This window comes from Phyllostomus discolor, chromosome 11 (assembly GCF_004126475.2).
Source record: "Phyllostomus discolor isolate MPI-MPIP mPhyDis1 chromosome 11, mPhyDis1.pri.v3, whole genome shotgun sequence".
In the NCBI taxonomy this organism is placed as follows: domain Eukaryota; kingdom Metazoa; phylum Chordata; class Mammalia; order Chiroptera; family Phyllostomidae; genus Phyllostomus; species Phyllostomus discolor.
In genome coordinates, this window is record NC_040913.2 from 87025159 (window position 1) to 87037516 (window position 12358).

Consider the following 12358-nt stretch of genomic DNA (forward strand, 5'->3'; position numbering starts at 1 on the left):
TAGCGATTCTGTTTTCACTCCTGATTAGCGGACTCTGACTGTGGCGGACGTCAGGCGCGCCGCTGGCTAATCCGCCACGCCGATGGGAAGGAAATCCTTTTCCAGACACCTGCACGCCTGTGTCCAACTCTGCCCCCTCAGTGGAAACACATCACACGTTGCAGTTTCAGGTGAGGAATCTTAGATGTTGCCCATTCAGCTGCGAAGTCTGCATTATCCGCACACCCCACCCGAAACACTCTCTGGTGGGAATTTTCAAGGGTTCTTATAGAGTAAAGAGGACTTAAAGACTTGAGTATTTTGATTTCTCTTAATTTTTCTAGGTTAGGAATACGGAAATCTAGTTTATTGCTCCAAGAGACTCAGCGCACTCCACATTTCAGATGTGTAGGGAAATAAAGAAATAAGATCGCTTGGCCGGACTGATAGGAGCTGAATGGGTTTCATGTTCAAGGTCCTCAAAATGGTACCAGCTTCCAGACAGCCTGAAGAGACCCCACTGATGCTCCAAACGCCCATCCTATTGGATAGAGTCAAGGCTTATAAAATGCTTGATGGCAGCTGGTCCCCATAACCGGTGCGAGCCTGCTGAAGCTGGTCTACCCAAGTACGACCGTGGACACCCTCACTGACCCTCAGTCCCATCCAAAAGTGATGACACTTTTGTCTGCACCCCGGACCCCGGCAGCCCTTACTAACGGTTTCTTCCATCCGAACCCCTTGTGGCCTTGAATCTGCTTCCCATCAAAGGGCCAAGGGTTCATTGTTCCGAAGAGAGTGTGTTTACTGACGACCAGAGAGACAACTGGACAGTTCCTGACAGCAGCGGGCACCTCCGGAAGGTCAACACCTCTACAGAAATAAGTCGAGCTCCTCCATTGTGCCCACGGTGCATCTGGGCACACCTACAGAACGTTCAATGCATCACCACGAACGGTGTGGGAAGGACCGGACTTACCTGCTTGCCTGACCTCTTCCCTAAGGAAAAGCGTCAGCGGCTGCCCAGCCCCACCACGGAGGGCTGGGAAGGTGAGGGAAGGAGAGAAAGGTGATAAATGCGCAGGCCCCAGAGACCCCGTGCCACGTTCCTTCCGTTTCACTCCTAATCCTGCCAGTACTTCTCCTCCCTGGTACGTGACTCCCTCCTTTTTAAAATCGGGATGGTCTCATGATTGACCTACTCACAGCGTGACTGTGAAGAAGAAACGGGTGTCGGTGAAGAATTTGTACACAGAGCAGCCGGGCAGATGTACATTATTTCTGTTCGAGATCTGGCACGTCATGAAGAGAGCAGTGACCCTGGGCTGGCTTGGGAATCTACACCTTCCTGATGTCATCTTTTCTACGGGAAAACACACGGGACCATCCCAGGAACCCACTTCTAAACCGGCTTTCAAGGCACGGGCTCCACACGGACCCGCCGAAGGCCAGGCGCTGGGCGGGGCGCTGCAGGCACACGCGGCTGCGAAGGGCGGTCTGTGCGGGCCCCTGTCGAAGCTCCTCTCTGCCACGGCCCCCGCAGTCACCGTGGAAAACGGGTGCGGGGCTCCGGTTTCCCCAAAGGATGCACTTCGTGACAGCGGTAACTCATCACGAGTGGGGGGGGTGACAGGGACAGTGAGGGCTCTGCGCGTGAGGGTGAAAAAGTTCATGTCGATGGAGGGTGAGCGGGAAAAATACCCCGAGAATGTAAACGTTCTTACTTTTTAAAGGAGAGTGCTGATGGGGTGCCGCCTTAAAAGGAAGACCTCGGGGTGTCATAGGCAGGAGGCCCGAACCCGGCTGCCCTGTGGTTCGTCCTCCCGGTGCCCGTGTTCCGTGCGGCCCCTGGCTTCACACGCTACACGCATCACACGGCACGGACAGCAGATGCGTCCCTGGCAGCCTCGGTCCCTCTGGTTTTCATATTAACGTTACCCACCGGTGTTGGCCTCAGACTTGGAACAGCAGGCTTTTAGGGTCAAGGAATTTCAGTTTCAATATTCGATCTATGGCAGAGCTCAAGTTTCTACCTTTTTTCCTTCTCCATACCCTTTAAGTTCCCCCAGAAAGGGACTGAAGAATTTTAGCAATGTGGCTGAACTTGACTCCTGAGCCAGCACTGAAAGCTGAGAGTGTGGGGATCACCATTTTTGGTCTTTTTTTTCAGAGTTGGATCTTAGTTGGTCAGTGAACTATTTACTGAGAGACCTGAACAAATGGCCCACTTAAGATTTCCGTATCTCACGTCCGTGGGGAGACGCCAGCAGGATGGTGCCATTTGGCTGCAACACTCCTCATGCTCGCCAGTGAAACTCCCTGCAACTCGCGTAGTCTCCTGTGTAGGCTCCCCCCATACACTGGTTAGGAAGGCAGCTTAGTGAATTCACCGAGGTATACAGAACACACAGCTCACATACAGGGATAGAAAGTGCATTCATCAAGAAGGGGGGAGGTAAGGAGTTGTTACATAAATCCTCCAACTGCATGGCATCTGTGGGTAAGCTCTGTATTCCTACGGAGACAACTCTGCCTAGTGCGCATGGACAGACACACAGCTGACCCGCGAAGGCTGTCTCCTCAGAACAACCTCCACCTTCTTCTACCATGACAAGACACTTCAAGACATGCAAACAAACTGACTTCAAAAAATAACCCCATTCACATCCTGTGTTCCGAACCCCCAGTTTAGAGATAACATATATCCTGTGGAGAGCTGGTTCAACTCGCTCATGAGTGTTTCTGTTTCTGTGCCCCCACACAAACCAAAAACCTCCAGTGTCATGCAGTGGTAGGTTCTCAAGGTAGAACCAGTAAGAACTCTCAACGTCTCCTTAGCAACCATCTCTGGAGCACTAAAGCCTTCTCTCAGCAGAGGCCCGGGGGCCCAGGGCAACACGAAGGGTCCAAGGCTGCTGTGTGGAAAGCATCCGGTGGGAGGAGTCTACGTTACACGGAACAGCAGAGCGCAAGGACGGGCAAATGAACCACACCTTCCATAAGCGGTGGTTCTGAACTTCCACCATCGGTGACAGACCTTCCATTTTGCCCACAAAGTATTCCCTGTAAGGACTTCAAGAGGAGAAAAAAGCACAGAAGAAAGAAATACAAAGGGAAGGAAACACAACAAAATACCTGGTAAACAAAGTTAAGATTTGATTTGCAAATTATGCAGGAAAAGTTATTTCTTAGAAAAGTCGTTTAAGAGGCTGGCAGTTTGCAGACCGAGTGCCATGCTCCTTGAGGCCCCGTAGGGCTCCTCAAGGGACAGGCAGCAAAGACCTGAGACCCCTTGTCTCTCACCCACTTGAACCGGAGTGCCAGCGCTCTAGTCTGTTTAGATACTGGACTTCTGCACACATTAACTTGGAAAAATGGTTACATGACAATGATGATGATGATGACGACGACGACAAAAGCCTAATAACGTGACAGACAGATTAACGATTCCCAGTTCTAACCTTGGGATGTTACGTTCCCAAATTATCTAGAGATACAGTGAAGTGATCACAATGGAACTGATGAGGATTCTTCATATTAAAATAAACATACGAAGTGCATAATTGTATCTGAACACTCGTTAAAATTATAAACACGGTAGAACCTTGGGAATCACAGCCAATGAGGATTGTCAGCCTCTCCACAGTATTTCTGCATCTCAGAGTCACCAATCTGGAGTAGAGTTCAGAAGGAAAATGAGGGCCAGAGTTGCTCTTTGAAGAGAAGGAGGAGGAAAGGAGGGAAAAAAGGAAGTTGTATGGATTCTCTTTTGCCTTCCTAACCCCCGAACCACTTCACTGCCCTGAGCGTGACCTTCGGGCCCTGCATGCTCCCAGCTGTCAGCCCTTTGCCGAATCGCCGGCACCCACTAGAAGGGAGGGACTGTGATTAGAGGACCCGGATTAGGTCGCGCCAGTCCTGCGGGGGGAGAGACGACAGCCCCGGCACAGGCTTTATCTAACGGAGCAGAGGCCCCCGATCTTCCCGTGGGCAGAACAGGGCCCACTTCTCTGCAGACACGCGAGTGGTGGGTGAGAGGAAGGCGCATGAGCAAGAAGGGGCGGGCCACACAGGAAGTCGGGGATATGATGGCAACTAGCCTCCAGGCCCACTGGGAAGGTTTTGAGATCCGCTTTTACAGTTGACCCTCGAACATCACAGGGGTTGGGGGTTTTGACCCACCCGCGGGCGGATGTCCACGGATGACTTTTGACTCCCCCGACACTTAACCAAGAATAGCCTACTGCTGACGGGAAGCATTACAGATAACATAATCAGTCAGTTACCACTTATTTGTGTATGTATTAATACTGTATTCTTACAATGAAGCACGTTAGAGAAAATCATGAGAGAGAATGCATTTACAGTATTTATTGGGGAAAAAATCTGTCCTTAATTGACCCGCACAGTTCAAACCTGTGTTGTTCAAGAGTCAACTGTACATCCTCACTAGAGGGACCGCAGTGCTTGGGTCAATCAATTCACCCCCAGCCCCTACCCCACCCCCACTACCTACTCAATGTTTGAAAGACTTAAAAAAAAAAACACCTTTCTTTATCAGTATGGTGGCAATATAAACGCAGGAAAAAATACTGGGAAATGTTGGTCTCATTTAGTGTGGACTGATGCGCGTTTGAGGGAGGGAGCCAACCCACCAGTCCAGATTGGTGATCTCTACAGCTGCAGAAACACGTTTCAATTCCTGAAAGAGAAGCCAGAAACAGGGGGTTAACAACGCCACTCACACAACGCGTAACCCTCGCTCACAGAACCGACACGGTGAAACCAGGAGCTCGTGGAGTTCTCTGCGTAAAGCCCCAGGCCCCGGTAGGTGTGTGTGTGTGTGTGTGTGCAGAACGACGCCTCTCCCTACCGTGGGGAGTTGAATCCGCTGTCCACAGTGATGCTGCTGCTGTCCATGCTGTCCAGGCGTGCCGAATGGGTGGTCCTCTGGTGGCTGCCGCTGTCGCTTTCTTTGGGGGCGAGGAGGGTGAGGTTCTTCTCGAATTTCCTCTGCAAGTCCCTTTCCTTCTCCCGCTCCAGGAGCCACTGCATGGTGCCCACGTCGTCCCTGTTCTTCTCCTCCTCGGCGGTCTTGTTGGCCCCTTCCTCGGAGTCGTCGTCGTCGGAGACGTTGTAATAGTCAAACGAGGCCTCCTGGTTCCCGCCGGGCTCCTGCTGGCGCTGGAGGGCCGGCAGCACTTGGGCCCCCGAGCTCCCCAGGGGTGACGGCTCCAGCTTCTCGCAGCGGCCTGGCAGTGCGTCGGCAGGTGTCTTCGGGTGAGATTTGAGGAGGGACAGGCTGGGCTTGTGATAGCTGTTGACAGACAGGGTGCTGTGGAGAGGCTTGAACAGCGTGTCTTTGCTGAATATCTCTTTCCTCTTGTCCAGGCTGCTGGGCTCGGCGCCGTGGTGCTGCAGGAGGCGCCCGTTGGCCATCCCTTCGGCCATGGCACCGGGGGTGGCCGGGCCCCCGCCGGGCCCCTTGGGCGACTCCTCCTTGTGCCCCACAGGCTCCCTGGAGGGGTGTGGGGCCGGCCTATCGGAGAGGGGCAGCTTCTTCACGCCTTCTGCCAGGGCCAGAGCGTCATGGTCCTCTTTGCTCTTCCCCAGAGGCGCCGGCGCCGTGAGCACTGTCTCGCCGGAGGTGTTGCACTGGAAATAGTCGTCCGTGGCTGCTTTCGTCGGACAGGAGTTGAGCTCGCCGAAGGGCGGCAGGCTCTCGGGCGGTTTGCCCGGCTCCAAGAGGCTACAGGCGCTGGAGGGTTCCTTGCCGCCACCGACTTTTTCTGGAAGACACACCTCTTTATAGCTGGTGGACAAAAGGTGAGCCCTTTGATGGCCGGCGGTCTGCGCAGGCCTCAGAGTACTGTCGTCGATGTAGGACTGGATGGGCGTCTGGTCGTCCTGGCTGCAGCCTTCGGCCAGGTCGTCCGGCGTCCCCAGGGAGGAGGCGCCCAGTGGGCCTTTGGAGTTGTCCATGGACCTGGACCGCTCCTTGGCTTTGCTGGACCTCTCGTTCCTGGACCGCCGGTCCTGGGTATGGCTGTGGCTTCGGTGCACTTTCGAGTGGGAGCTCCCCCTGGAAGGTTCGGGAAAAGGCATCTCAGTCCTCCTCTTGGCCAGCTCCCCCGACACGTCCCATTCCGGCGTCATGGGGAAGTGAGGCTCGATCACGTTGGCGTTGCTGTGCATGATGAAGTTCTCTCCTTTGTGTTCGATGATGAAGCAGCCCTCCCTGGGGGCCCTGGTGAGGGGGTCGCAGAAGTCATACTCTCTGTCGCCTGGGACGTCCAGGTGGGAGCCTTCCGACGGGTCCCCTTTAGAGACCCGCGTCTTGCTGTGCGACCGGGACTTCCCGTGGGACTTGCGGTGAGTCCTGCTCTTTTTACTCCTCCCGCTGTGGTGGGCGGAGGACCCGGCTTTGCTCCTGTGCGCCTTTTCCTCCTCCAGCTTCTTCATTAGTGCGGTGTGCCTCATGACGTTCTCCACGGTCAAGTCCGGGTTGATGCGCCGAATGATCTCCATCTCCACCTCCCGAGGGATGGTGGTCGGCGTGTCCTCGTCGCGCAGCGGCCACTCCTCGGGAGGGAACTGGGCGGAGAAATTGGCTAGCTGCTTGGTCTTGTCCTTCTTGAAGCTCAGCCGGAATAACTTGAGCCCAAACTTCTTGGACTGCTTTTCGCTGTCCTTCGGTTTGGAGAGAGTGTCTGTCTTGTAGGAGAAGTTTACAGTACTTTTGCTCTTTTCGGTGGGGGGCACCTGGCAGAGGGGAGGAGGGCAGTAGGGGTCTTTGCAGTCCTTGGCGGGCTTCCTCTGCAGAGTGGACGCGTGCATGCTGTGCATGTCTTCTCGGCAGCAGTGGCAGGAGTCGCAGTGGTTTCTGGGTAATGTCCTTTCCCTGACGCAGCCCGAGGCGGAGGGCGTGATGGTTCCGGGTTGTGGGGAGGTGCACTGAGACCTGTCAGGTATCCTCTCGTCCAAATGGTACCACTTACTGTTAGTTCTTATGAGGGAGGGCGTGATGAAGTAGGTCTGCGGGGTCACGATGAAGTAGCCGTCCGGGGTCGGGTAGATCTTCCTCTCCCGCACCAGCGTGCTCAGCGTGTGCCGCAGGATGTCCTGGCTTGGGGTGGGGACACCTGGAACCCAGAGAACACGCTCGTGAGCGGGGCGGGGGAACGGGCTTCCGGTCCCGATGGCTCAGGATCTGCCACGGTCTGAACGTTTGCGTTCCCCCAAGACTCACAGAGTCAAGCCCCAAGCCCCAGTACGACGGTATGGGGGGACGGGACCGTAGGGTTAGATGAGGTCATGAGACGGAGCCCTCAGGACGTGACTTTAGGAGACGAGGGGACCAGAGCCCTCCTGCTCTGCCAGGTGAGGGCACAGCAAGAGGATCCTCACTCGACACCCAATGTGCAGGCGCCTGGACCCGGGACCCACTTCCCAGCCCCCGGAACCGGGAGAAATAAACGTCCATTGTGGAAGCTCCCCTGCCTCCGGTCTCCTGTCACAGCAGCACAAACCGACTGCGACAAAACCCTGCTACTGCGGCCGAGCTTCAAAGTCTCGTCAAAGAGGGAGGGCACAGCAGTCTAAGGCGTTCCTTAGGCTCCGAGGGAATCCTAGCTTTCTCTGATGACGCTTACGAGCATTACCACCGGCAGAACGCGAACGTAGAAGGGGTGGGCAGAGAGAGGGGGGTGTGATGACGTTAGGTCCCTGCTGCTGTAACAAGCCTTCACTGAACTGAATCTTTAAAGATAGAATATTTTTAAATAAGGGGCGAAATGAAAGATGTTTTCCATGATACGATACACATGAACAAAAAAGACTTTTTTTTTTCCACCAAAGCAACTAGGGAAACAGGGTTGAGAAGCTTTTTGGGTATTGACCAATAAAGCTAAAACATGTAGAGTCTGCCTTATATGCTTGGAACTGCTCCATACATTTTTAAAGGTTAAGTTGACTTAATAAACGGAATTTTATAAATTATATAATAAAAGGGCAATTGGTCTTGACCATGGTTCACAATGCAGTGCTGGTCAACTGTCATGGTCCGTTTTGAATGTGAGGATGGCCCTGGGGGAATTCGGGGCAGATCCTTCTTGGCACAAGTCGGCAGGACAGGGGTGGTTTCCCCAACTCGTAACCAGGAGCCCTAAGAAACACGCTGATGAAAGCTTAGATGTTCTACATCTGTCTGGTCCCCGGTCCAAAGCTGCTGTATTTGCCAGAACAGAAATTTCAGAAGGAAGTCCTAGATCGCTCCTCTGTAGAGCAACGGACCCTGTTTCCAAAGGGTCCTGTGTGCACGTGTATGCCCTGGCTACCTTAAGAGACAGAATTAGGAGTATCCACACTTAAGGGAGTGCACCTTCTCCAGACTGTAGCGCATTTACTTTCGCTCTTGGGTGTTCTCCATCCGTCATTGCCAGGCACGCTGATGGTTACAATATTTATAACATTGACCTGAATGATACATGGTCACGTGTCACGTAACTACAAGGACACATCCAGAGAAATGTAGTTTAGGTGACCTGGACGCCGTGCGAACGTTTGTAGAGGGCACGCACTCAAACCTAGACGGTCTGGCCCCTCCACGCCTCGGCTAGACGGTAGACGTTGCCCATTGCTCCCAGGACACAGACCCGTACGGTCCGTTACTAAAGTGAACACTGCAGACAAGTGTAGCACAATGATAAGAATTCACTTACCCAAACACGGAGCAGGTACCGTAAAATTATCATATAAAAGATAGAGATGGGGAGGAGGCTGAGGGGCTGGGTGAGAGGTGGGTGGGGCTGGGGGAACGAGTGAATAAAATGAAGGCGTTGAGAAGTGTACAAACTGGCAGTTACAGAACAGTCACGGGGATGTAAAGTACGACATGGGGAATGCAGTCGAGAAAACTGTAATGACTATGCACGTCGTCCGATAGGTGCTAGACGCATCCAGGTGACCACTTAGGAAGATACATGATGTCCAATCACTGGGTTACGCACCTGAAACTAGTAGGATATTGAATGTCAACTATAACTGAAAAATAAAAAATTATTTAAAAACAACGGCACACCTGTACAGGACATTCCCCGGGAAGGGAGCTCACAGGACTCGCTGTCGCTCTGGGCGCGTCAGGGAGCCAGTGGCGAGCGGGTGTGAAGGCCTGGGACACTACTGTCCCCCACTGCAGGCTCTGTGAGCACTGCCCCCCAAGTCCCTCTGCCTGCTTCCTTCCCACGGGGTCGGAAAGAACATCGAAGCTGTCAACGCTGCTCCGTGAACAGGGCTGTGGGCCGGGCTGACTGGGGACACCGAGGAGCAAGGGGCTGGGTGGGGCAGAGATCACCAACACAGTGACAGTCAGGAGGGAGTGAGAGGTGGCCCGAGGGTCAGTAGGGATAGGAAATTGAGGAGGAGAGATAAAGGGACACGGGGGATCGTCCTGGCCATGCGGTTCTGCCTACTGCATGTCGGAGCAGTGTCAGACTGAGGAACTCGGTGGCAGTCATAAACAAAACAGCATGTAATGTGGAGAGGGTGTAGAACTGAGGGCTCCGTATTTTGACTCTGGAAATTTGTTTTCAGTTCCATTGACCCTCTGGCACTGAAGTGATAGAAGAAAGAAAGCTCATCTATGTTTTAGGTCATTACAATACTTCCCAAGTCCAGCGACAGGCCGGCCCCCCCCCAACCACAGAAAGCTTTTACTAAATTGGCAGTGGCCCTTAACACCCGTTCAGGTAGCTCCTGTGGGCCTGTGTCCTTGTACAGGGTCGTAGGTCCCCTGTGGCATGACTACAAGAACGTCCAACCATGGCCTCTGAGCCCGTCAGACGGGGTCTGGGGGGGCTGCGGCGCCCTCTGAGTGTGCGGTGCTGGGGGACGGGCTCCTCCCCACTGAGACGGGGGATGATGTACCGGGACATCACCTGTGCGCTCAACACGGAGGGGCTGGGAGTGAGAGGGATCTACTGCCAAGCCCCACAGATACCGACCCCGTCAGAGGAAAACAAATCCTCCCGAACCACACGTCCGTCCGTGTCTTACAGGAAAGCCAGTTCCATTAAAATCTCCTGGACCACCATCGTACACACGGTCTGTCGTCGAACAAAACGTCACGCAAGGTGCATGAGGGTAGTTTGGAAACAGGTCAGGTTGAATCACACGGCCAGTGCATGACCGTGTCCGACCCACGGAAACGACGGTCTCCGTGCAGACTGAAGGCGTGGGCTCCGGGGCCGGGTGCCGGGTGGAAACCCATCGCTGTTCCTGGATGTTGCTGGTGGGTTCACGCCCCTCTGTCCCCACCCCCCACCATTGTAGGCTCACGTCCCAGCCCTGGTGCCTCGGGACGTGACCTTAGGGGGAGGCAGAGTCTTTATAAAGGGAAGTGAGTTAAAAGGAGGTCATTAGGGGGGCCTAAGCTGATACGACTGGTGTCATTTTAAAGGGGGAAATTCGAACACAGAGATGGGCAGAGAGAGAAGACAGTGAGGAGAGACACCGGGAGAAGTCAGCCGTCTACCCGCCACGGAGACAGCCCTGGGACAGACTGGCCCTCAGAGCCTTCAGGAGGAGCCCGCCAACTCCAGGGGCACCTCGGCTTGGACTTCTAGCCTCCAGAACCGCAAGACGACACATTTCTGTTGTTTAAGCCACATGTACGATGGGATGGTTGCTCTAGAACACTTAACCCGGCTTGTATCATCTTAGGCAACCTACTTACCCTCCCTGAGCCTCTACTCACTGTCACCAAAATGTGGGTCTTCATAGCACCCACCCACACAGGGTTGCTGTGAGTTTAAATGAATTTAATGTATTGGGTTGGCCAAAAAGTTCATTTTTTCCCCATAAGATGACTCTAGTAGTGCTTAGTTGTCTTTAACTCGATTTGAAACAATTTTGTGAAGATTGTGTATTAGCGTGCATTTTTTAAAAAGTCGTCAAAATTGGTGAAGTTTTGTGTAGCCATTTTAATACTGAAGATGGAGGAAAATACACAATATTTAGGGCATATTATGCTTTATTATTTCAAGAAAGGTAAAAACACGACGGAAATGCAAAAACAAAATTGGGCAGTGTATGGAGAAGGAGCTGTGATTGACCAAATATGTCAAAAGGGGTTGAGAAGTTTCGTGCTGGAGATTTCTGGATGATGCTCCATGGTCAGGTAGACCAGTTGAAGTTGACAGCGATCAAATCGCGACATTAATTGAGAACAATCAATGTTCTACCACATGGGAGAGAGCTGAGGTGCTTAAAATACCCAAACCAATAGTTATTGGTAAAAATGAAAAACATGTGTTTTATTTTACAGAGAAAAACTAAATGGACTTTTTGGCCAACCCAGTGTGTACAACAGCGCCTAACACATCGTGAGGTCTCAATGCACAGTAGCTGTTAGTGGTCTCAGCTCTGAGCCGGGGCCCGTGGAAACCCAGGTCACCGTCAGAGAACACCGCGCAGCAACCTGGAACGGCTGGGTAGGCTCCCCCCATCCTTCCAAAACTGTGTAGGTGGGCTACGAAAGCACTGGAAACAGCTGGCAGTGCTCCAGCGAAACGAGGCCTTGACTATGGTGTGACACAGACACCCGTGTCACCTTCTCCAGGAGGCATCCTTGGTGACCAAGGCAGGAGAGGTGACATGGCCCGTGAAGAAGGTATTGCTGTACGTAATCACTCCGTGTTTGACCTGCGTGCTCTCCTCTCACTCTAAGCTCTGCTCTTGAGAGACAGGGAACCGGTTTTCACGCGAGGGACTTCAAGGCCAGGACAATCGCGATTTTTTTCCTTCAATTTTATGGGAGTTTCTACCCCAAATAAAAGCGAATTCCAATAGAATTAGTGACATAATCCAAACCATATCAATGCAATTCTTGAGAGATGGTATACAACAAAAAAATGCTTTCGACTTAAAACAGCTGCTGAGCCCTACGAACAACCTCCCGCTGAACCACCGCAGGGGGTGCTGTTCACACAGAACGCAACTCCCGAGAGGGGACACCACGCACAGCGCCCTCCCCCCCCCGCCCAGCCCCCGGAGCTGCGCAGCTCGGCCGTCCAGGTGACAAACCACACCTAAAACTCAGGGGGTCCTACACGGTAACATGCGTTCGGTCAAAATCAAAACAAACTTTTCCAAAAACGGTAAGGCTCATTTATAAGACTTCAGGGTTGAGGTTACTGTGCTGCTAGACTAAAAGAAAGGGCTCAATTCATTAAAAAATAGCTATTACTATATGATAAAAACTCAGCCATATTCTAGAGTCTGCTGACTGTGGGCCCTCCAGGTGATGACCTTAGAACCCTTACAAAACTGGGTAGAATCCTGACTCCACTGTAAGCATTCCTTACCTTTGAGACTAAGCTCT

The 12358-nt window shown here is 53.0% G+C and overlaps 1 protein-coding gene across 3 annotated transcripts in view; it reads right to left on the reverse strand.

Moving 5' to 3' along the window:
- The window catches only part of STOX2 (storkhead box 2), a 97677-nt gene that overhangs the window by 7065 nt on the left and 78254 nt on the right, over window positions 1–12358 (reverse strand). For all 3 annotated transcript variants that reach the window (XM_028526962.2, XM_036011767.1, XM_036011766.1), the window contains one exon: window positions 4853–7121. In XM_028526962.2, the coding sequence (XP_028382763.1) occupies window positions 4853–7121 (2269 nt within the window). The remainder of the gene's footprint in view (window positions 1–4852; window positions 7122–12358) is intronic.